The sequence below is a fragment of the Sturnira hondurensis genome, unplaced genomic scaffold (assembly GCF_014824575.4).
Source record: "Sturnira hondurensis isolate 20B ecotype Veracruz unplaced genomic scaffold, ASM1482457v3 Scaffold0006437, whole genome shotgun sequence".
In the NCBI taxonomy this organism is placed as follows: Eukaryota; Metazoa; Chordata; class Mammalia; order Chiroptera; family Phyllostomidae; genus Sturnira; species Sturnira hondurensis.
In genome coordinates, this window is record NW_028079068.1 from 9,633,997 (window position 1) to 9,659,774 (window position 25,778).

Consider the following 25,778-nt stretch of genomic DNA (forward strand, 5'->3'; position numbering starts at 1 on the left):
TACTCTAAGAAACCGGGTAAGTTATGTGCCAGGCATGAGGAGGACATGGGTTTGTTTCTTGTTGCCAAACATTTATTAAGCACCATCTACACGCCAGGCACTGCATACACACCCAAGGGGCCAGAACGGGGGGTGGGGGGGGCAGATGGCAGAGAAGTGGGGTAGGAGACGGGAAGGGCTGCACTAGGGTGGGGGTGTGTCCTTGGGCAGCAGAGAGGATGAGAAAGGAGGAAAGAAGCTGTCACAGAAAGCTTGGATTTCCTCGGGGACCACGCCGAGCTGGAAGGCAGTCCATTGCAGCCCGTATTTGCTCTTGAACCTGAGGGCAGTGGGAGCCACAGAAGGTAGAGGGGATTCTCCGTGTTGACCATGGGAATCAACAGAAGGGTGACACCAGGGGCTCAGGACTCTTGTTGGGGGCACAAGTGTCAATCCCATGGACAGACAGAGGTGGTGGGGCTGGACTGGAGAGAAATTACCCAGAAACGGACTTCTGGGACGGTGAGCAGGGGGACCCATCTCACCTTAAAGGACTCTGTTCTTAGCCTTCTGAGCAGCCAGTTGAGGAGGGTGCGCCGCAGTGATGCACCAGCAGGGGTGGGGAAGGGGGCAGGGAACAGGCCTCGCAGCCAGGCACTCCACGTGCCTGCCAAATGGTAAACACTCTGCCAACGTCACTGCAATGAAGTCACTGCAATGAATTCACGGCACGGGAGGGAAGCTGGTGACAGCGAGCAGAGCGGGAGGCCAGAGCGGCGCCCCGTCCCGTTCCTGCCTGGTTCCCTGTTTCAGGCCGGCCAGGTGTGGCTAGGAAGAGCCGGCAGGAGTGAGATTATTCTGGGCCTTTGGCAGGGAGTTAAAGAAGAAATCGAGGGGCTTTGGGCAGATTTGGTCCTGGTAAAAGCTCCTGATCTAGCACCTGCTACGTGCTGTGTTTTCCTGGTTCCAGTTTATCCTCACAGCCGTGGGCCAGCCAAGGCGAGGACGAGAAGCAGCGAGGAGCAGGGGCGGAGCCCTGGCTGTCCACCCAAGGAGCTGTGGCCCTGCTCTGCCCGCAGGCTGGGAGCGGGCAGGGGGCTGTGGCCAGCAGACACCAGCCTTCTCCCTGGTGGCCCCTCGAACCACCACAGCGGCCCTTGCCCTCCCCAGGAGCCTTGGGTGCTGGTGGGGGTAGCCTAGGCACCATTGCCACTGTCTCGTCCCAGGCTGGCTCCGAGTCCCTGCTCCAAGGACGGTCCTCTGCTCTAATCCAATCACAGCACCCCCACCCCCCGGGGTAAACCCAAGTGCTTTTGTGGTTCCCAAGGCCCTGTGTGCCCCTGCAGGCCTGCAATGCGGCCCACCAGCCTCCCTGCTCTTGGCCTCCCGTCCCGCTCAGCTGGGAGGAGACTGCACGAGGGTGTCTTGGCCCCTCACCTTTGCCCAAGCTCTCCTACTCTGTCTTTGACCCTGCAGTTTGGTGGCATCACAGATATCCAGGGCACACCTTTCCCAGCGCCTGGCTGCCTCACTGAAAGCACCTACTAAGGGGCCTGCTTCTCCCCTAGCTGTCTGGGGCCAGGCTGTCTCACACACCTGCGTGCCTAGTACCTGGCGTGTGACAGGGAGGCCCTGGAACCTGGCAAGAAATTGTTCCAGCTTCCCATCTACTGTGTAACCTCAGGCACCTCCAGGATCCTGGTCACCCCAGAGCCCTAGTTCCTCAAGAAGGGAAGGAACCCTCACAATACAGACAGCCCATGGGCCCCTGAGGTCAAAGGCAGGTGCTTCTCTGAGGGCTTAGGGGGCAGGGGTACCACCTTTTCCAAGTCAAGCAGCACTGAGTCCTCAGGCAAAGTGCTACCCAACCCCGCCGTGACAGGCTCCTAAGAACCAACCTTAATGCAGAAAGAAGTCGGCCGCAACGGGTCAACTGATACTGCTTTTGGATGCTAATGGCAAAGGCCTGGGCTTGCTGCCGGCCCCATCAGCCAGTGTGGCTGGGGCCTGCCCTGGCCCGTAGTGCTAACTGGGGAGGCGAGATGGGCATCGCCACAGCCTGACCCATGGGCAGTGTGGACACAGAGTGGCTTCAGGCAGTGCAGCTGAAGGGTGGTTCTGAAGGCTTTAAACACAGGTAGCACCCGAGTCGAGCCCCGGAGGAAAGGCTCACAGGGAGAAAGGCAGGAAGGGGCTGCTCCAGGGGCCAGGCACTGCACAGCGGGGCCAAGTGACCACAGGAGGGTCAGGGGGGGTGTGTGGGAGGTAAGACAGAGGGGCCCTGGACATGGCCCTCAGCCTGGAGGACGGCATTGCCCAGACGTGAGCCCTTTCCCTCCACGGTCACTTGCCACCAGAACACAGGCTGGGCATGCGGTCTCTGTGGGCGGTGAGTTTCGTCCCACCAGGTGCACGTTTGGAAACGTGGGAGATCCTGGACACGGCTGGAGGCTGGGCTGCTGCTGGCATCAGGTGGGCGGGGTCCGGGGTGCTGCAGGACAGCCCCCCAAAGGAAGGGACTCCAAATGTCGGTAGAGCCCAGGATGAGGAACTCCAGTACAGAATGACAGGTTAGAAACAGCACTGACGCTGGAGAAGAAAAAGTGTGAAACCCTATGTTTAGGTTAGAAAAAAATAAGTTGTACACAGACAAGAACGGGGGAGACTGAACTGTACTGAAGTGAAGGTGGAAGAAAGATCTGGTGACTGTGGTTGACCGAACAGTCACCTGGCAGGACACCGGAGAACAGCGGCAGCGGGTCCTAGGCGGTGAGCGCACGGTACCTGGGCCCTGCTCAGAATCCAGCACCATCTACAGAGGGTCTGCATCTGAGTGCAGGACCAGGCCAGTGCCCTGCTGCAGGTGACTGTATCGATGGCTTGGTGACACATTTAAAGAGATAGTTTAGAAGCATTTTTTAAAAATCCAGCCTTGTTGGTGGTCACTGGGAGGGTCATGGAGGAAATCTGGTCCTCTTTATAACCGGAAACAGCTTACCGATCTCCAGCAAAAGTTGGGATCGGAGACGTTAGCTGTGGAAAGGTTTGGGTGGGGACGTGAAAGCTGTGTTCCCCCATTTGGAGGCCTGGAGGCCTGGAGACCTGAGAGCTCTCCGTACCTCGGGGAGCAGTGGGCAGACCCAACAGGCACGCGGGGGCCGTCTCCAAGGAGCACTCCTGACTGGTAGATGAGCCAAGACTGACGACAGGTAGGTCCTCCATCTGGGGGGATGGGCCAGCAGAGGTGCTGGGGCGCGGCAGCCTTAGATGGGGCCTGGACCTGTGTCAGGTATCAGTTTATGATTAGGCCGGTTCCTCACCCACGTGGGCCGCCTGCCTCTCCCTAAACTCCCCCGCTGTGGTCAGGGCTGCTGTTAGCTCACGCTCACACAGGTTCTGACTGTGAGTACTGTTGTGACGAACAACCTGCAGATTAATGGAAGAGTTTTGCATTCACAGTGGATGAGGCTTTTGTCAAATGGCAGACGGACGCTGGAAAGCCAGGCGCCGTAGTGGTAGGGACGGGGCTGTGGCGATTTGGGTGTTCGGTACCATAGAAGGGTTGTGGGAGCCGGATCCTCACCTCCCAGGAATGGAGGCCTCCCCTGCCCTGGCTCCCTGTGGGTTTCTCAAGGTGAGAGGTCAGCCAGCAAAGGAGGCAGCAGGCCTTGGGGATGGCGATGCAGGTGGCAGTGAAGACCTCCTCTTCCCAGACAGGCCCCCCCACCCAGCCCCATCAACAGACACTTTTGGAAGGTCGCCTGGGAGTGCGTCCCCCACTTCCCAGGGGCAGCTGCCCTGCCCTGTCCTGGGGGTCCCTGGCTTCTCAGAACCAGCCTTCTCAGCTCCTGGAAAGGCACCAGGGGGGTGGGGGGTGGGGCTGGGAGCCTTTAGGACGAGAAGAGCAACACTTCCTGTGGAGGTTATGGGGGAGGCAAGGTGTAGGCACAGAAACGTGTGTGAGAGAAACGTGGATTGGTTGCCTCGCTTGCCCCTCTCTCGGTTCACAGGCTGGTGATCCACCCACTGAGGCACACCAGCCCGGGCTTCTCTATATGTGGGTTTGAACAGTGTTTTCAGTGTCGACAGTCACTGCCTGACCACGGCCTATTGGCTCTCTTCTTGTTTCTCAATGACCTTTTGAGCAAATTCCGTAACTTGGTAAACATGGGCCATCATTAACTCCAGACCACTCTGAAGCTCCAGTCTCAGACGAATTGGAGGCCACCCTCTGGCTCACCCCGGAGGGAAGGCGGGACCTGCCTCGGTGGGGCTGCGGGTGTGGCCCGCCTTGTAGACAGGGCAGACCTCCCTGTCCTCTGGGTCCAGATCCTCCAGGACTGGGTGGTGGAGGCAGGAGGGCAGGCAGGGAAAATGGGAAAGGAAGGCGGAAACCTAATAGCTAAGCACTACCCTAGAGACCCAAGACCTTAATGGCTCCCCTTTCCGTTCCCTGAAGGTCTTCTACGGACTGAGAAGGGGCCAGCAGGGGTGGTGGTGGGGGTGGGCAGCAGGGGTGGTGGTGGGGGTGGGCAGCAGGGGTGGTGGTGGGGGTGGGCAGCAGGGTGGGTTTTGCCTCCTGGTAAGCCCTGGCAGAGGACCGTGGCTCCTGTCCTTGGTGGTTCTCTGGAGAATGTGGGTTTGAATGTGTGTGGGGGGACTCTGTCCTCAGTTGTACTTCCCGATAGCGGATCCCAGGGAAAGCCCCCCACGCCCCCCTGCTATGTTTCGGCCCTTCCAGATGACCACCAGTTGCTCCCCGTACTGGTCTCAGGCTCACCCTTTCCTTAGATAGGTAATGACCTGTGAACATTTAAATGCCACGCTAGTTCAGGCCCTCCCAGAATACCTTCAAAACTGCTTTAGCGTAATGCGCAAGGCTTTAAAAGCCTACGGAAGTAATCAGCTATGGCTTTGGCTAAAAACATGTTATGGAAGATGGTGAATGTAAAGTAACTTGGCATTTCCCTTTTAAAAAAAAGTATTTAGTGCTTTGTCTCTTCTGAGTAACTGACGGTTTGTTCCTTTCTTCTCGCAACAGGAAGAACCTCTTTGCCGAGAGCAGAGCTGCAAGGGAACCTTCAGCACGTCACCCGTGGCAACCCCACCATCGGCAAATGTGTGGCCTCCTTTATTTGGTCTTGATTTCTCACTCCCACTCTATTTCTGTGTATATACATCTTTTATGTAATATGCTTCAAACCATTTGGGGGGTAAAGCTGAAAAAAACCCCTCCTTTTGGGGATGAGGTAAATGCTGTAAAATTATGGTGATGGTTGCCCAACTTCGCTAACACCAAGGACCTGAGCCGTAGATGGATTTAGTAGTATGTAAGTTAGCACAATAAAGTTGCTTTAAAAAACCGTGTTAGTGGAGATGATGCGAGTGGGCCGGTGGGGCACACTGTTACTGCCCCCATGACCCCCTCATTTACTGACTCTAGACATTAACAGACCCAGGAGGGATCTTCAGTAGAGGCAATGCACGGTACTGGGTCAGCTGTTAGGGTCCCGGCTTCATTGTTCTCTGGTGGGACTCAGGGCAACCACCACTTAGTGGGCTATTCCTGTCCCTAATCCAAGACCCTTCTCTATAGTGGGTATCCCATCCCAGCAGCTGGGTTTGGGTCTCTTGGCCACTGCTGATTGGCCAGGAGGTAAGACACATGATCTCAGCTGGCCAATCAGCTGCAGCATGCTGGGAGTAAGGCTCTCTGTTTCGGGTGTGAACTTGGGCACTGCACCCAGGACACATGTCCCTGACTCTGCTCGCAGACATCTTTGCTCTGGTGCCTCCAGGTTTCTGCAGTTCAGGAAAGGTTTTTAATTTGGGGGGAGTGGGGGAGAGGGGGTGGCAGAAGGGAGAGAGAGAGAAACATTCATTTCTCTATTTATTGATGCACTGATTCACTGATTCTAGTGTGTGCCCTGACTGGGGATGAAACCTGTAACCTTGGCATTATCAGGAGACACTAACCAACTGAGCTTCCTGGCAGAGGCAGGGCCCCTGCCTCCAATGAGCTGTATTGAGCACCTGCTATATGTGTGTTCCTGTGTGTAATTGTGTGTACACACGACCAAAGGCCCAGCCACTAGGAGGCTGCTCCAAGGTGTGGCAACTTCTGGAAAGTACCATGGATGGCACACTTACCCTCTGGGAAAGGCTGCACATGGGCTGAGCTTAGCACTCAGCTGGAGGTTATTTTAAAAACGAGAATCTGGACATGGAGCTTGTTGTCCGTCACCTGCCCCTTGAGCGATTGGCGCAGAGAGCAGAGACCAGAGCTTCGAGAGATGGACGTAGTGGAGTCTGACCCCAGCCATCCATTTGAGTTCTGCATTTACCTCGGGCAATTGCCAGCTCCCACACCTGTAAAATGGGAGTGAACCTCCACGTGGGGCTGTGGAGGGGATTAGAAATAAAGGCGTAAGGCATTTTGCAGTGTCCTGTGCAGAGCAGCCATTTAGCAATTGGTAGTTGTAACTATTAGTTTCTTAAAGAGTAGATAAATTCGAAAGAAATTTGAGTTGACACTCAGCCAAGTTGCACCAACAACTTTATTTACAAGTGCATTGAATTTGGGGGACAGTTGCCGGCTTTTGCTCCCAATATTGAATAAGCTACGAAGCCTCTGAACAGGCCAGGGGACCCTGGATTGCCCTCTACTGATGAGTATCATGCCCGCCCCTCAACTCTGTAGAAACACACAAGACACATGGTCGGCAAATGTTTGGTAACAGCTCAGCAGTTTTCAGGAAACTCAAACTCAAAGTGGGCTGGGGACTCCTTTAAGGGCCCAGCAGCACCAGGGGTGGAATAAAACCTTCCTCCAGCTCTTCCAGAGTCCCGTCCTTACACCATGTCTCCCGCTCTGTGCTGCCTCCACCATCCCGAGTGGGTCTTCTCCGAGAGCTGCCCACCTGGAGCGCATGGCAGAGTGCGAGAGGGCAGGTAGACACGCGTTGGCCGGTGCCCTCGACTCTGGCATCTGAGCCTCGGCTGTGCTGAGGCCACGGCCTGGCTTGGGCTGATGACCGGGGACCCGCAGCCCACTGAGATGCAGGCCAGAGGGAAAATGTGGTCTCTTCTTCCTCACCCCACATAGCCTCTGCTCCAAATAATTAAGCCTCGGTGTCCTCCCGGAGGGGTTTTGGTGCTGACACCACAGGGTCCCACCATGCCCATAGGTGAGGCTTTGAGGGCATTAGTGAGGGGGAAGGTGAATGCAGGAGGGGCAGGCCCTTTTCCGCTGTCGCTGGAAATGAGCCTGGTCTGGGTCTGAGCAAGGTCCACGACACTGGCAGCCTGAGCTACAGGCGAGGTTGCCTGCCCTCTGGTTGGCCTCAGCTCACTGAATCTGGGTAACTCCAGTGGTCACCGCATTGCCAACAGGTCTGTTCAGATGTACAAGTCAGAGCCCAAACTTCCCAACCCAATCCTTTGGTTTCTCCGAACACCAGATTCCTGTCTGAAGCCTGGCAGACACACTGCTTGCACCCAGAACACCCTTATGGAGATAAGATGAGATGACAGAACTCATTCTGCTGCAGCACTGGGTTCAGAGGGCATCTCATCGCACTGGGCTGCAGCGACCTGTCCCTAGGAGTCTCCTCTCAGCCTGTGTCTCAAGGGCAATCACCATGCTCCATTCGCCCAGCACATGGCAGGCATTCATGAACAACAAATCAGACTCATGAGCCAGATTGCTCTACAGGTGAGTTTTATTTTGCTTGCAGAATAGGTAAAGGGTTTTTCATTTGTTGATGAAATCAGGTGATTCATACATAAATCCGGACTCCTCAGGTTCTCTGGAAAATTTTTGTAGAATTAATTTTGAGAGAGAGGGGAAGGAAAAGAGGGAGAGATACAGTGATGTGAGAAACATTGATTGGCTGCCTCTCCTTCGTGCCTCAAGCTGGGCTGACCCGCACCCCAGGGATGGGCCCTGACTGGGAACGGAATCTGAGCCCTTTCCGCTTGTGGGGTGACACCCAACCGAGCCCCACCAGTCTGGGATTCTCTGGAGAATTTTGAAGACGGGGTTCCAGGGTCCACATCCCTCTCGCTCTGGGACAGTGTGCTAGCACTCCGGAGAGGCTGCCTTCTGTAGACAGATGCTCTCCACTCTGCACGGCTCCGTCATTCCCTTCCCTCTCATGCCTGGATCACTTCCACTTTCCTCAGCCATTGTTACCCACCTGGCCCCTGCAGGTGGCCGAGTTGGCGGCTCCTGTTGGTGCCCTGAGCAGTAACGGACACACAGGTCTCCAGCAGGGCCACCAAAGAGGTTTTGATGCCTGTCTGCAGAAAAGGCATCTGGGTCTTGCCAGGCCAGCAGGATGTGACCGTGTACAGCCAGGTGCTTCTAGAGAGAAACTGTCCCCACAAGAAGGTCCTCTGGAGAACCCACCTGCTCCGCGGGTGGCCAGTGGCAGCAACATCTGGTTCATTTGGCTGTAATCCATCCCTGGTTCTTTGGTCCATCCTCTCAGTGCAAATAGGCAAAGGCGTTGCCATCCGTGCAAGAAGGCAGAACGGTGGCACCGGCTTTACTGAGCTGCCACCATCAAGGAAAAGCCCTCTGGCCTTCCCCATTCAAGCATTCCAATCACCACCAGCTGGACAGCGACCCAAACATCCAAAACAACAAAAAGAAAGGGGTGGTGGGGGTGCCCAGGAGGCATGTGTCCCAGCTGAGGCAGCGTGGCCAAGGTTGGGGATGCAGAACCACGCAGGGCCCCGTGAGGAAGGGCCTGGTGCTGCGGGTGGGGCAGGAGGGCAGCTGGAAAGATGGCGGTCGCCATGTTAGAGCAGTGAGCTGAGAGAGAGCCCAGGGCGGGCGTAAGGAGGCAACTACTGCTCGGGGCCTCTGCTTCAAGGATAGTCCACCGCAGCACTGCGCGCTCACGGTGGGGGAGCCCAGATGCACAGGACCCTCTCCCGTCCCGACTTCTATTGTGGAATGCAATGAACCCCTAGAGAAAGAACTCCACCTCTAGGATCCTTCCAACTAGATCCCCCTCCCAGGTGAGCGCTTCGTGGAACTGACGGACCCGGACTGCTCTGGCGGTGGGGGCGGGCAGGAGGCCCCACCCTGCCCCGCCCTCACAGGGCTTCACATGGCCACGGGCAAGGCTCACAGACCTCGGGCTGGAGTACAGACACCTTCTACAAAGCACAAGCCACCCCAAGAGTTCCTGGAGACTAAGTGCTCCTGTAGAGACGGACAGTTCCACTTCCTGTTGCCACATTTGTAACTATTTATTGAATGAGGTGGTAAGAGACAGAATGGAAAACAACACAGAATCCATGCTCTGCTACTTGGGTTTCGTTTTTCTTCTTCTTGGCAATTTCTCAAACTATTAGGAGGTTATTTCACCACAAAGGAACAAGGACTTTAGAGTCCCTGGACAGCTTCACAATGATGATAAAAAATAATAATTAAAAAAATAACAAATTGTAGAACTAGGACTGTTTATATGTAAATTTCCCTTCCCTCCCCCCCAATTACGTACAGAAAAAAACATACAAAGAACATGGGATAATTTTATATAAAACAAGCAAATACAAGAATCAAACTTTTCTGAAAGGCTGAGCAAGACGTGAATAATCTTTTAATGTTGCATTAAAAAAACATTAAATACACTATCACACTCGGGGGCCGAGGAGGGAGGAGGAGTTGTCCCTGTACTCGAGGAGCAGAGGTTTGGCCTGTCGGAAAGTCGGTGGGTTTAGCCACTGGGGACTCAGAGCTGGCGGCTGAGCAATCACGGACCAACAGTTACACAGGAGGCGCGGACGCTCGGCGCCGTGAGGAGGCGGCTGTGTGGGCCTGGCCCACCAGGATGCGCCGGGGCAAATGGCAGGGTCCCTTCTGACAGGGCCTGGTCCGGGGGCTCAGGAAACACCTGCTTTTTTGCACTCCCTTTTCTCTTCTTGTGCCCCCTCTTCCCCAGGGCAGTGGCCCACCTACCAGAGCCAAGTGCCCTGTCGGTTCCAGTCTCCTCTCTGTAAAGCTACAAAAAGTTACAGGAAGGAGAAAATTGCTCCCACTGGTGTACCCTGGTCTTTGAAGGTCTTTCTCTCCCTCCTTCCTTTCCCCTTTCACCAGCCCCAGCTCCCCCTCCCGTTCTCTCCCCACAAGCACACGGCGCACACACTCCTCAAACCCTTAATACTTCTGTTACCTTCAGTTCATATATATGACCAGTTTAGGACTGACTTAAAACCAAAGCAGTGTTTTAACAGTCACGAGATCAAGAAGGTTTCCTGGGAAGGGGAGAAGGGAGGCTGCCCCTGCCTGGGAGCGGTAAAGACACGCGCCTGCCTGCGGCAAGGTCAGCACCTGGGCCGGCCCAAGGAGCGCCTCAGCTGCCAGTCCACAAGGCCCCTGGACCTCATGAGCACAAGTGCTGGACCCTACCCGTTCTGGAACTTCCTTCCTCAGGTGGGTCCAGCAGGGAGAGTTCTGGGTGGCCACTTGGAGGCAGCTTTGGTGAAGGCCATGGTCACCTCCACCTGAGTTTGTCAGTAGCTCAACGCATGACCCTGGTATGAACAAAATCAGGTGACTGTGTCTGGCCACGTACCCACACCCACTAAACTGGGTGAATTGTTTTTTTCCACAGCGCACCTTAATTTCATACAGATCATTCCATGCGGGTTTCATACATATACATATATATATATATATATATACACATATATATATTTTATATATATGTAAATGTGTATATCCGTATGTACACATATACATATATTCACACTCACACATACACACACATTAAGTATACACATTTTTCGCAGAAAGAAGTCCTGCCACAATTTGGCTTTTTTGGGACAGTGAAAATGACCACACAGTATCTTACTCCACCAATCCCAGGAAATCAAGAGTGGTGCTTTAAAAAATGCAACTCCAAAATCCGCTTTCTTCCTTTTTAAAAAAAGGGTTAACAATACTTTCTTCTAAAGTCGAGAGACTTAATTCCATTTGATTGCACCTCTGCAAACGTGTAAAAATTTCTGAAGTAGACTAGAAAACGAGGCCACGATATGGCCACATGTCACTGTTCCAACGTCACCACCTCCACAGCCTGGCCGTCCATGGTGACCGTGCTGTCTGATATCCTGGTGGCCACAGGGGCCATGGCCACCTGTACCGGCCCGTTGCCTTGGGCGAGGCTGGTTACCACCGTCTGGTACATGCTCACGGGGATCTGGACCAGTCCTGGGGAGACAAAGAGGAGGCCGTTGGTGGGGACCAGGGCCAGCTTCCGGGTGCTGGCAGGACAGGGCAGCCGGCTGCAGCCCCGGGGAATCGCTGCAGTCTCTGGCAGCTGCATCCAGGCACAAAGACATCCTCCGTCCCACCCACTTTAATTCTCTCAAACAGACTACCAGGAAAGAAAAGTTAGGAGGAACTGTGGGAACATGCCTCCGGGCAGGGCCTCCCCAACCTGCCAAGAGAGGACCCTGCTTGCCCTCCAGCTTCATGAGGCAGAGCCCATCAGGTATGAATACCCCCCCCAAGCCCACCCTCTGGCCGCCTCTTCCTCCTGTAGGAAAGGCCACCATCACTGCCTTTGATACTCTGCTACACTGACTTCTTCGACCCTCCACCTGCCTATGTTCAAATTTCTCTCAGCTTGAGAAAACATCTCCCTCCATCCTGTCCTGTCTTCTGGCCCCTGCCACTCCATTCAGAGTCAGCTTATAAAAAAAAATCCTAGGTTATTAGTTGTCTGATTTTAGATTTCACAGACCAGTAAAATTTTATTTTTTATTTATTTTTATTTTTGATAAAAATACAGATAACATACAGAATAAATGTATGCATCAAACTCCTCTTCCTCCTAAAACTAAATAATAGTGAAGGGGGACAGAGGCACATAAACGTGGGGGTCAGCGTGTTTCTGGAGGACACAAAGCAAATGCCGGTGCTTCTCATTTGTCAGAGAAGCAAAAATAGCAACCTGGGAGAGCCCAGGGCCTGGAGGCCAAGCCCCTGCAGAGAGAGGCCCACAAAAAGACTGATAGTGGTACTGGATGGGTGGGTGGTGGTGGGGGAGGAGAGATGACGAAAAACCTGGCCTGCCATCCCAATACTGCCCCGAGGACCACTGGTCACCTTGTTCTGCCCTGCACATCCAATCGGCACTTCATGCCTCCCTCTTAAGGAACGTAGAGATAGACAGAACGTGGGGAGCAGAAGAAAACAAAAACAAGTGCCCCAAATTCCAGTGTCTTCAAAGAGAGAAGAGATTTATTGCATAAAAGAGAGGTGCTTGCCCTGACTGGTGTGGCTCAGTGGGCTGGGTGTCATCTTGCAAAAATGAAGGGTCACCAATTCCATTCCTGGTCAGGGCACGTGCCTGGGTTAAGGGCCAGGCCCCTGGCTACGGGGGGCCGTGAGAGGGAACTGATAGATGTTTCTCCCCTCCCTTTCTTCTTCCCTCCCCCTCTCTCTAAACATAAAAAAATAAATAAATACAAAAGAGATTCTTTTGTTTAAAGGGAACATGAGAAAAAATTTAAGTAAAAAAATCAAATAGATGCAATACATTCTGAAAAAATATATAAAGTCAAAAAAATCTTCCAAAGAGTACAGAAGGTTAAAAGATGGAAAGTAGGAGAGGAAATAGGAGACTTCAGAGGTCCTGCCTCCAGTGAGAGTTCCAGAGAGACTAGAAACAACGAAAGGTGGGAAACTCTCAGACACACAGTAAGTGAATATCTGTACCTAAAAAACACGTCTTCCAGACTGAAAAGTTGCTCAGCACAGCAGACATCACTTTGGTGAGGTTAAACATTAGTTTTAAAAAGAGACATTTTCTGAGAATACTTTCTAACACAAAGATATCAAACCTGAAATAGAATGTTACTTTACGATGTTAAACTGGACCTAACTTGTTTCCTGGGAGTGCTGCCCGTCAAGAGACAGCGTCTGATGATGCAAAATGAACAGGCTTCACGCTTTGCTTTGACCCAGCCATTTCTGGAAATCCAGGTTCACCCTGGTGTGTGTTCACAGGAGTGGAAGGCACAGCCTGCCATCCCTCCCACTTGAGATGCTGGGGCCTAACAAGAGGAGAGGAAGCCAGCACACCTGCACACGAGAGTGGGAGGAAAGCAGGCCGAGGGGCCAGGTGGCGATATTCAACCGGTGTGCCATGGCACACAGGTGTGCGTCCACAAATTTTAAAACATGCACCAGCTGACTTACACCAGGGACACGGACCTCTTTCCCCTTAGACTGTCAAATTAAGAAATGCCAGCAGCCAACACAACACTAGCCATCAGTACGAATGAATCACAATTATACCTGTCTTTTTGTCAGACTGCAAAAAACAACGCATTTTTGGGAGGCTGCAGATGAGCAGCGGTTAGTTCATGTGTGCCGCGAGATGGAAAAGGCTGAGCATCCCTGCTCCACAGGGCCGTGGGGTTCAATGTCTTTCATGCAGACCTTTGCAAATGGTGCTCACCTGTCTCTAATCAATTCCTCTTTCAGTTCACCCCACCTGCCCCCCAAATTGTCTTTCTATGACATGCTACGCCCCTAATCTCAAACTTCGCAAATTCCATAATGTTAAAAAGGTTCCCGATGCCTATGCATGAAGCTCACACGTTTGGCATGGTGTGCAGGACAGGACCCTCACAGTGTGCCCTGGTCCGCCTTCACAGCCTCATTCCCCCAACTGGGTTGGTCAGGTGCCTGTTTCCCAACCACCCTGAGCTGTCTTTAGCTCCCCAACATTTGGTCACACTCCTTTCTCTGGGCCTTTGCTCAAGTTGCTCACTACCTGGATTTCCTCACTCTCCATTCCTTCCCCTTTAAAACCTAGTTCGGGCCCTGGCTGGTGTAGCTCAGTGGATTGTGCGCAGGCCTGCGAACCAAACCAGCACGGTTCGATTCCCAGTCAGGGCACATGCTTGGGTTGCAGGCCAGTTCCCAGCAGGGGATGCACAAGAAGCAACCATACACTGATATTTCTCTCCCTCTCTCCTTCCCTTCCCCTCTAAAGATAAATAAATAACACTGAAAAAACACCACTTAAAAAATAAGTAAAATAAAACCCGGTTCAGGTTCAGTCTTGGAGGCCTACTCTATCCCAGCCCCAGCCAATAATGGAAGTGGCTTCATCTGAGTAGGGTGGTAAGGAATCTGGCTTGGCCCAGTTAATGCAGGTAGATGGGCCTCCCCACTTTTTGAGGGCTCCTTCAAGGCCAGGCCTGGCTCTGGTTCAGGGTCCATTCCCCATAGTATGAGGACTGACATGTGCTGGAAGCTGGCATCGAGACAGCCTCAAGGGCAACAGGCCAAGGGAGTCTATTGCTGGCCTCAACCAACTCGAGCTGGGCCCCGCTGCCTGGCCTCTACCCCAGGCGTGGGGCTGAGTCTGTGTGTGGATGTCCCCTCCAGCCACCCTAGTGTATCATGACCACAACCGCTTTCACCTTCTCTTCTGGTCCAAACAGGCCAAGTGAATGAACTGACCGAAAACACCCAGTAGCAAAGGATTGGTCTCATTTCACTACTCTTGCTTCTCGTCTTGATTCAGTTCCGAGAGCTCCAAACATGAGGGACAAGACACACTTGACAAATCAGGGAGTGCTGGGAGCAGGGAGATTCTCCCCCACTGTGAGCAACCGCTCTGGGTTAGGGCTGGGGTGGAGAGAAACTGAAGAATTGCCAAAGTTAAATCTCTTTCACTCTGGTTTATGACATATTTGGTTTCCTATAACGTGGGTCCATGTCCAACACTGTAAAAACAGGTTTTAGTATGCCCGGCTGGTGTGGCTCAGTGGACTGAGTGCCAGCCTGTGAACCAAAAGGTTGCCAGTTTGATTCCCAGTCAAGCCACATGGCAGGGTTTCAGGTCAGGTCCCCAGTTGGGGGCATGCAAAAGGCAACCAATAGATGTTTCTCTCACATATTGATGATTTTCTCCCTTTCTTCCCCTCTCTAGAAGCAAATAAATAAAATCTTAAGAAAACAAACAGGTTTTAATATCATGGAAGATTTGTCCTAGAATAAAATCGAGAAAGGTTCAAATGCAGAAATACACGCTGTCTGACACTGCTTTACGCAGAGGACCCCTGGGACACACACTGGTCTTGCAGCCCTCTACCATTCTTCTCTGGTTCTCGTGGCCCATGAGATATGGAGGCCGAACCCTCTGCAGGTGCCCACGCCCCTCACGTCAGCACCTGTTGCTCAGTCGGCCCAGTGACCCACAAATCCCCTCCCACTTTACCCTCCAGCCAGGAGCACTATTTGACTGGGGGCCTCAACACACATCTCCATGACACGCACACACCATCACTTCCTCCTGGAAGGATGGCTGCCCTGGCCTTGTTTCTGGAATGGGCTCCTGTTCTTCCTGTCTGGTCTCCTCGTCTCCTGAGCCCCCACAGCACCTTTTACTGGGCTCCAAGGAGGCAATGGGACTATTCGTTATTGCTGTTTGCATGTCTTGTCTCCTAGGAGCCTGTGAATTCCTTAAGGGAGGGGTGGGTCTCCGCCTTTGAGTCTCTAGCCATCAGCAGGAGCTCAGTAGATGTTTTCAACGCTCACAAATGAAACCTGCCTTCTGAGATTCACAGGCGTCTGTCCTAGGGATTGAGTGATCGCACTGGGTGAGCTGCTAGGTCACTAGGCTGTTTTAGAATGGGAGCTTCCAGTACTGAAAACAGCAGTATAAGAACCCCTATACTCAGGACTCATCCAAATAAAACCATTTTTAAAGATTTCATCTTCTGTACTTTACCTCACAATCAGGGAAGGAATAGATTTGCCCTCTACAACTGGGTGATGAAATGCCTCCCACACAGAGCTGTCTCAAGAGGGAATAACTGGTAATAGCAACTACAGAATCTGAAAAGGTTTTCAGGGGGAGACATTTTACCTATGGGGTCATTTCATTAAAAAACTTGAAATGCCTTAAAAATCCCAATTCCGTTATATTCTACAGTCAGTTTCAGGCTATCTCTACCTCAATAAATGCATTACCATTCCACTGCGGGGATTTTAGAATCAATCTCTCTCTTCTCTTTCACGCCCCTGCCCCCCCACAGCCATTTGGACACGGATTAGATTAAATCGTCTCAGTGTCTCTGACCTATAGCCGCCTTTGTGTCCGTGGCGAGCGAAGGGGGAGTGGACTGGAAGCTTGGAAACCCAGCATGTACTAAGCTGGCCGGCTGCCCTTGGAGAGAGATGATTAAATGCTGAGGTACAGTAATCAGGCTGGGACTGTCCCCACATCTGCTCGGCCTGTCCCTGATTAGCCCTAATCTAGAAGGCGTATGTTAATCTAAGCTTGTATTCTGGGTCATTTCAATTGATTAAGCAACAGGAAGCCCTTCACATGTTACTTTAGGGGCTTGAGGTTCTCCTCTTTGTTCGTCAGGGAGACCGTGTATACAGTCCCGGTATGTGAAGGGACTGTATACCAGGGTATACAGGGTATACCAGGACTGTATACAGTCCCGGTAGTAAGGCTCTTTTGCAGTAAGACTCTGCATTTGCAGAACACTTTTCAAAGGCTGCTGATGCGCTGCATACCGTCTGGTTGCCGCTGAGGCCCGGAGAAGCAGGCAGGGCAGGCGTTCTTCCCTTTCATGGATGGCAGGCAAGCTCGTTATCATAAAGGCACGTACTCAGAAGTCCCCCAACTTCTAGTACCTGAACCTTCAAAGCTACAAAAACTCACAGTTCATTAAGTAAATCCAATCCCCCTCTTGTCCCCTTTAAACTCAAAAGTAAACAGATAAAAGATTTATTTAAAGCAAAAACATAGAGACCGAGAGAGACTGAGTCATTATTGCTCCTGGGGGTCTGTCCACTCACCAGAGTGCCCTGCCATTGACCAGGTGGCCGGCAGGGACCCGGGAGCCGGGGACTAGCCTGCTGGGCTCACTGCTGCCCCACCTCTCCAGCGTCTCTCGAAGGTTTACAGAACTGGCCAAAGTGGGAAAAGAGGCCAAAGGTGACTCGGGAACTCCAGGTCCCACCCAGGGCAAGGACTTCCTTGTCAAACAGCGGTCAGGCCAAATTCCCTAGAGGAACTGCTGGCTCAGGGGCTGAGTTTCCCGTAAAAGACAATGAGGCCTGGTCCTGCTCTACTGTTCTGCCAGTTGGGTATCACTCTTGAACCCAAACGGTCAAACACACTCCTCCCCCTCTTCTCCCACCTCAGTAAGTGGCAAGTACGTCCTTCCAGTGGCTCAGGCCAAAAATGTTGAAGGCAAGTCATCTTTGATGTCACATACAATACACCAGCAAACCCAGTCCACGCTCCCTTCAGATACAGATGCGAGTTCAACCACATTCCCTGCTGCCGCCCTAGACACACTCCCCTCAGCTCCTGCCTGGACTTCCCTCGGCTTCCTCCGTGACCACCCTGGGCCAGCCACTGCTCCACTGCAGTCTAGCAGTCAGAGGGGGCATCTAAAATTTCCACACAGGGGGACGCACGTGGGGACATGTTCTGAAAATGCAGACCATCTGCTCACGCTGAGGGGCTTTGGCTCTTTTATCTGGGACAGGAGGCCGTGGGTTTTTACGGTGGTCTGTCTCCAAAGATGGCACCAGGGGAGGCTTTGTGGTACACTGTGGGCACCAATGAGAGTGACCCCAAGGGTCCACAGCCTTGCACACTGGGGGTTTATCATCCATGAGCTGATCTCCTCTATTCCTGACATCTCTAAGGTAATGAGTTTCATCACTTACCTGCTGTATGCGGGAACACACACACACACACACACTCTCACTCTCTCTCGGTGGCTCTCTACTAAGGGAAAAGTCAAGTCCAAATAGCTAACAGTTGAAGGATTACGTGAGCCTTTCCACAAACCCCCCTACTATCCCTTCATTACAGCCACACTGTCTCCTCAGTGCACCTGCTCCACACCACGCTCCGACGGACTCCTCAGCCTAGACTCATCTCCTGCCCACCTAAGGTCCTATCCTAACATTCTCTACACTTTTTGCTGAGTTACCCGAGATGGAACAGCCCACTAGGCTCTCTCCTTCCTGTGATCTCACTGCCTCCACCATTCATTTGGCAACAGCTCTGTGCTAACCTGTTTCCAAGTAGCTACTGTTTTTCTCTGTGTAAATCTGCTAACTTAGACTGTTGGCAAGACAGTGTGTTCAAATACTGAACAACTTGAACATAGTAGAGGCTTAATAACAGAGTATGTGAACTGATCACATTCTTCACGAATTTTAGAAACTTGATCACATCTCTGACAGCTTTGGCCTCTATAGACAGAAAAGTCTTGAAGCTTTTCACTCGGCTCCCAAATGAAGTGGGATTTCTGCACAATTTTTTTTCTTTTAGAAAAATGGCTTTCCTCCCCCTGCCTTTTTAAATTGATTTGAGAGAGAAATACCGAGTGCTGTTGTACTTATTTACGTGTCCCTGATTGATTTTTGCATGTGCCCTGACTGGGGATCAAACCCGAAACCTTGGCCTGCTGGGATGATGTTCTAACTCACTGAGCTCCACAGCGTCCTTAAGGCCGTGCAGCCAAATGCTGTGTGGTTGTCCACGTGCATTTTATGTGACGATAAAATAGGCTGTTTTATTTCCATTAAAGGCTTCCTGGTTGGAAGGACCTCTGTGTCTGCCCCCTAATAGCTTGGCTCTGCCCGGCTCTGCCCCCTAATAGCTTGTGAGCCTCACTTTCCCAGTACGTAAAACAGTAATTACTCATTTCAGAGGTGCTGAGGACTGGATGTGCCGGCTGGGGTAGAGCCTGGCACGGTGCCTGGCATGCAGCAGGCACCCAGAAACGTCAGCTGCTCTTCAAAGATGACTTTGAATAAGGCCTGACGAATCTGGCTGGGGTCACAGATGCTGGACTAACGTCCTCAGGAAACAGAAAGGGAAGCAGAGACAGCACGGATCCCCTTGCAGCAGCAAGTCGCTGCTGCAGGAAGCACATCATTCCCCAAAGGCCTTCAAAGATGTAAAGATTAGAGATAAAAGCCATGAAATCAGGGCAGATGGGCTGGCGGGCAGCTTCCTCTCTGAAGTGCAGAGATGGTCAGAACTGGCACTGGAACGGCATCATTGCATGTGAAATGGCTGCCGATTCAGGGCACTGGTAAGTCAATAACCCAGACCAAACCACTAATCGATGTTAAGAATATTAAATATATGATCAGGGACAGTAGGACATGATGTCATCACCTTGATAAATTTCTAACCCCGCCAGAAACTAGTAGCACAGGCCCGAGCCTAGCAGAGCTGCAGGCCCCGCCAGGGTCACCCGGAACCACAGGCCGCCCTCCCCCCACCACAGGGCGACAAGACAGAGCAGGACAGACGGCCGAGGAAGAATGGGCCTTTCATCTGCCCTCGCGGTCTGGGAGCCTCTGGGAATTGTTGTTTGCTGTAACCGAATCTTGAGGCCCAAAGGCCTTCCAAGTTGGTCACGGAAATATCTTTAAGTTGGAAGAAAAATATTGATGGTTGTGAGAGGAAAAATAGAGAGCTAGACAAATAAATTATCAACTAAAGGTAGAAGAGAAATAATTCTTAAAACCAAAAGGTTTTAAAATGTACAATGTAATGCCTTCTGTGGTTTACAGACATGAAAACTGAATACATCAGCTTACGTGGAGAACCAGAGGACCGTGACTGGGAAGAACGGAATAAGTAAGTAAGAAATTAATGAAAGCATGTATTGTTATTACCTAAGTAACTTCTGGAGTTTTTAAAGAGCCATCAAGGGTACCAACAGGTGCTTCTAGTGTGACAGGCAGGAGGGAAGTCTTTTTAAAAATGTCACCTGCAGGTCTGAAAAAACATTTACACCATAAATGACATCGAAGGAAAACCAGCGGTACATGAAGGACAGGCAAGGTAGGTGCTAGCACAGACATGGAGACCAGGAAAGGAAGCCAGGGAAAGGAGCCAGCCGGTGCGCGGGCGGCAGGTAAAGAGGCTGAGTGTGACAAACAAGGGCCAGATGGAAAGGGGACAGACACAGGGCAAGAGAAAGAGGTCATGAAAAGAATGTCGACCTCAAATGAAAAGAGGTCCAGGTAACCCTCATGGGGGTGAGACAAGGGGAAACAGAAAAAGTGTTTCTCTTGCAGTGGTTCTGTTTCTGTTATATTGGCTGCTTCTGGGACATTTAATCTTCCTTTTCCGTGTTTTCTAAGTCCATGGCTTTTGGGTGCATTTAAGGGATTTATGGATTAAAATATGTATTACATCTGGCAAGTACCAAATATTTTCATGGAGCCAAGAGCAGCCTCACAGGTGCCTCAGTGTAACAGGCACTTCTCAGCATCCTGGGTTCTCTCTAGAAATTGCTACACAATCTCAAGCCGCACTCGGAAAAATGCTTTCTGGAATTACTTTCACAGCAGTGCCTCTCCCTGGGTAGGCCCGTGTCCCTATGTCCTTTGCCTGATTTTGCAGACCACCAGGAAACTTCTCTTGCCCCCGTCCTATGAGCCAGATGTTCAAAATAAATTCGTTTTTATTAGTAAATGTATTTCAAAACATATTTTGGAGATCATTTCATGATTTCCTCTTGAAATTACTGGAGTGCCCAGGAACACTAATGAAACTGAGGTTTTGTGTTCAGTTTTTGTGCTTGAGGTTTTGTTCAGAAGCGCCATGGTTTATTACCCTGCAGACAGGGCTCCCAGCGTGGGGCTGACCAGCTGACTCCAAGGCCTGTGGATCTGACTGCGAGCACTTTAAACTGAAATGGCAGGACAGAAAAGCGTTCGCCCAAAGCTTGTGGAACATGTATGTGTTCAGATCGACAGTACAGAGAAGGGCACCGCCCAGTAAATTTCCAGAAGAAATCACTGAGGAGAAGGGTGAGAACAACACTGAAGTGTCCAAAGTCCATGTACCAGTGGACAGGTATGGGCGACATGTGAGGTGCCGATGTTCTTACACAGAAAGTGGAGCTGAATGAGGGAAACCGCAGGAGAAAGTTCTGAAGCTGAGTTTACAGCACTCAGCACAGAAATGAGTACGAGGCCTGATCAGGAATCACCCAGACTTAGGAGCGGAGATTCATTTTTCTGTTATTATATTCAAATTTATTACTGTGGAAAATTTCGGATAGGTACAAAAGGAGCGAGATTAGTACAAGGAATATTTCCCCCACCCCCATGTGCCCAGCATGTAACCCTTCCCTCTTCCATCTAAACAGGGTCAGACTAACGCAAAGAAGCTTCCCAAGGTGTCCTGGTTTTTCAAACCTTCACATAGCACCATCTGTAGAATATCATTTGGAAAATAAAAACACTGAACTTCCTAAGAGCCCAGAAGGGCAGAATTAAATTTGCTTTAGGCAGTGAGACCCTGTAGACTGCTGACTGGATGTGGGAATAAACCTGACAAGTTCTAGGGTTTGCTCTTCACAAAGAAAGAATTCTATTTTGAAAAAGCTACACTTTGAGCAAGTATTTATCCTGCTTTTCCATCTGGACTGTATTAGTGCAAGCCGTTCATGTTTTGGTATATGTGTTTATATATATACATGTATGTGTACATAATGCTTTTCATATATGTATATATTGTGAAATAATCACCACAATCAAACTAATTAGCATATTCATCACCTTACATAGTTACAATTTCTATTCTTTCTGTTTTGTGTGTGTGGTGAAGACAATTAAGATCTACCCTTTCAGTAAATTTCAAGACAATACAGTACTGTTAACTGTAGCCTTCATGCTGTATATCACTAGGTCTCCAGAACTTGCTCACCTCACAGAAATGAAACTCACTCAGAGAGGCAGGTGTCTGTCCCTTAGGCGGCACAGAGGTGAAGAGATTTCAAGGTGCTGAGACTTGAGTAGTACAGCACCCGAGGGTGCCACAGGGATTCAGCTGAGCACAAAAAGGACTAGATGTGAAGAGGAAAGAAGGGTCTCACAATCAGGAAGCAGAATCAACTGGTCAGACTAACAAAATGGAGACTTAAACCCATTCCTCTGGGTCCATGTCATTAACCCCTGCCCCAACTTGTTGACTGTGCTGCATACCGTGGCCACTTCTGGGCTGACTGGCCAGCTAGATAACCCTTCCTGGCCTTGGGAGCCATGAAGGGAGGGAGACAGAGAAGAGAAGCATCAACTGGCTGCCTCTCATATGCAGCGCCCCAACCGGGTACCGAACCCACAACCCAGGCATGTGCCCCGACCTGGAGTCAAACTGGCAATCTTTCACTTTGCAGTATGACGCCCAACCAACTGAGCCACTGTGTCAGGGTGGGAAAACTTCTTTATAAAAGAATTCTAGCTAAAAAAGGCAGAAGGAATAACACTAGAGAAATCACCATTTTGTAACTCTTAGTGAAATAATGGACCTATACAAAATCATCAGTGGTTATTAAAGCTATTAGGTGACGGGCAGGATGTAGCACCCGGAAGGGCGGCCTCTCCGTTATCTACCCTCTGGCTGCTTCCTTCTTTCTCTGAAGATGGCTCCTATGGCACGCTCAGCACTGCTCATGATGGGCACCGCCGGCCACACAGAAGCCTGGCAACAGCACAGAACTGGGGAAACGCTCCAGGCCAGAGTGTCACACACCCTCGGAGGTTTTACAGACCCTGCAGTGAACATGTCAGTGTACCCAGCGCTACTGGCCCGTGTGTTTGTACAAGTAGGTCTTACAGTCAGCTCTTACTCAAGCCGAAAGGGAGGATGGTTCATTTCTCCCATATCACCCCTCAACAGGAATTTATGATGTGCTTTTCTTGTAGCAGACTTACTTTCCTAATTACGTCGTCCTTAAGCTAATATGAAAACCAGTTTGTATTCCTTAAGTACTCAGCAGCTGGGTGGGGGTGAAGGAGTTGGTCCAGGCTTTCGCTGGCCTGCTTAGAGAAAGTGTCCAAGGATTTAAAATGTGTCACAAGTAATCTGCACGACAGATAACCTATAAATGGCAACTAAGAGTTGACTATATTTCTATTTATAAGACCAACAGGCTACTTCTGTCTCATAGGGCTGCTGTGATTTTATATGATTTAAGATCCTGAGATAAAAGACAGTAGCTAAATCTGAGGTAGTGTTACTTCATACAAGTTCTTTCCCAGGAGTCAAAGCAACCACACAGTAGCTGCTGGGGGGCAAACGGAGGAAGCCAGATGAAGGTCTCGCCCGTGGTCCCCGAGTTGCTGAGAGCGGACGGTGCGCCACCAGCTCTGTGATCCTCCCCGGGAGTGTCGTCCATGCTCCATGCTGTCCACAAAATGAACAATTCACATTTGCACGCTTGGCGCCCATGTGTTCACACGCCCTCTTGTTAGCCAGAAGCACTCTTTAATGAGAAAAGAACTCTTTAGTCAAACAGCAGGGTGGTGGAGGCTTAAGGAAGGGGAGGCTGGGGAGCAGGGCAGCAGAAAGCAGACATTCCTAAAATTATAAAAGGGGTAGGAAAGGCCATGCGATTCTTGAAGGAAAAAAAATACATAAAGGTAAAAAGACAAAGATCACAGTCTAATATGGCTGGAAGAGTTGCTCCCAAACCACTCAAGCGAAGTCCCTTTTCCTCCTCCAACAAGGCTGAAATAGAAGCTCCAAGGCTTACTTAAGCCGCCAGGCCATTTCAGGAGGCTCAGACCCACCTCTGCCGCCACCCTGCCCACTAGAATGTACTGTGAAGATGGACAAGTTCCCCGTGTGCTGGCCAACGTGGTGGCCGCAGAGCACGTGCAATGTGGCCATGTGACTGAGGAACGGAATCTGTAACTTTATTTTATTTCGACTAATTTAAGTTTAAATAGCTAGAGGACAGCTCTAACCTCCAGAGCCTGAGCTTCCTGTGAGCCAACTCCACGTCATAACGTGCTTCAGTCGCACGTACACTGTAGAGCATGATAAGAATGGCCTTTGTTTAGACGAAACTCAATTGGAAATCGGATGCTCTGCATTCACCTAAAATATATTTTCCTTATTTATATCATAGGTTTGTTTTTCTTTTCTTTGCTGTCCTACCCCATCAATTTATTTTAACACCCTCCCCCCACCCCTTAGGTGGGAAACTTTATCAGCAATGGAGAACAACACAGTAGAGCTATACATTGTGAAGCTCCGCACTGTAAGGAGAGGCTGGGCTGGGCGAAGTCAGAACTGCTGGGCGCCTCTGAGAGCCAATCTGATAGCAAGGCCTTTGTAGTCTCGCTCAGAGCAGGGTCTCAGTTTCCACATATAGACCCTTCAGTGACTCTCAGACCCAGTTGCCAGCTTTCCAACAGAAAAGATGTCTTTATCAATTTCACATTGAAAACCCCACTGAGGCTCTGTAAATCTCTAAATTGGGGCCTTTCTAACGATGAAGTTTGGTGTAATTACAAAGTCACAGGCAATTGTGTTGACAAAGCCAAACCAATATGTCTCCTTGCCGGGCTTCTGCTCTCGGTCTGACCAAGAGGAGGAGAAAAGCGGCTTTGTCCGGAGCAGATGTACAGTGGGAGGCCCCGGGAAAGCAGATCTGCTGAATGAAGCAGGTGCCACTTTGACATTCACTTTACTGACTCCAACCACAACCTCCCCTTCATTTGATATCCTGCTCTTGGCAGGAGGACGGAGAGAGAGCATCACACAAAAAGAAAGCATGTTTATCCTGTTCAGATTACTGCTCTGCCAGGCTGCTGCTGCTGGGTTCTGCACACTTGCTCTTTATTAAGCAAATGGTAGATCTGGGAAGCGAATCCCTGTATTTACACAGGTAACCTGAGAGCCAGAGGGCCCCAAACCATCCTGGCTGCGATGTGCAAGCTATTAGAGTTAATAACAGAGCACTGACATTCCTTCAAAATCCTTGTAGAAACGTAAATAAAAAGAGGAAAGTCCCCTTTACCCAAGACCCTTAAAAACTTCATTCCCAAGAATTTTTCGTGATGAAATTCTGGTTCTTGTGCAAGCAGTGATTAATCCCCCTTTTTACATGCTCAATTAAAACCCATTTTTCAATCCATGTTACTGAATAGAAATGACTCCCATTAAACTTGTCCAGCTGTGGCTCTGAATTTGGTATGCTACAAAAAACATCCCTTCACAGAATATTACCTGCAATGAGGCACCAAGATTCTGTACAAGGAGCTGGAATCATCTAAGATCAGAATCTGTCTTTCGAATACAAAGACTCAGAAAGATCTGGGGACCTAAAGGGAAGGAGAATGAGATAACGAAACATGTAACTTGGCCTTGCAGACACTGGGGATGGAGAAGAGACCATGGTCAATGGTATCCATCTGCCAGATGGCAGGTATGTTTTTGGGAATCTGCCCAGAATGTCTCTGGCTCTGAAGTTTCCTCAGACTGAGAATATCTGGCACAGCCAGACCAAGGAACGGAGGAAGAGAGGCCCAGCGTGGCTTGATAACATGTGCTAATTCCCTCTGGACCCCGAGGAGCCAACTCTGGAGGCTTTAACATGGAAAGCAGTATCTGAGGGGCATGGCCATAGTTTAGATGACTCCTAAGAATAGAGACCTGTGTATGGTGGCTGAATATTTCATTGTAAAAGGCCCTCTCTCCCGCCCTAGTATTCAAGTCTTCAAATAGCAGCGCCTAGGTTAGCAATTTCTGGTATACATGTCATAAATGCCTGAGGCCACCCCAGTTCATACTGGTATAGGAAGGTGACACATTCCCTCTGGACATGCAGACTGGGCAAGGAGAAAGATAAATCTAAATCTATAATGGCACTTTCAAGAGGCCTGCTCCTTCTGAATGTATACACAGATCAACATCTTCACAGGAGACAAGGGCACCAAAGAACTGACACCTGAAAGCCCCCCAGCT

At 50.8% G+C, this 25,778-nt stretch overlaps 1 protein-coding gene across 6 annotated transcripts in view; it reads right to left on the reverse strand.

Annotated features, from left to right (window-relative positions):
* Positions 1–7,838: 7,838 nt before the first annotated feature.
* Positions 7,839–25,778, reverse strand: part of NRF1 (nuclear respiratory factor 1) — a 138,083-nt gene continuing 120,143 nt past the window's right edge. For 3 of the 6 annotated variants that reach the window (XM_037049210.1, XM_037049209.1, XM_037049211.1), the window contains one exon: positions 7,839–11,206. In XM_037049210.1, the coding sequence (XP_036905105.1) occupies positions 11,043–11,206 (164 nt within the window). In that variant the 3' untranslated portion in view covers positions 7,839–11,042. Of the gene's footprint in view, positions 11,207–23,062; positions 23,290–25,040; positions 25,136–25,778 lie in introns of those variants that run through there. The other 3 variants (XM_037049214.1, XM_037049215.1, XM_037049213.1) reach the window with 3 other exon arrangements.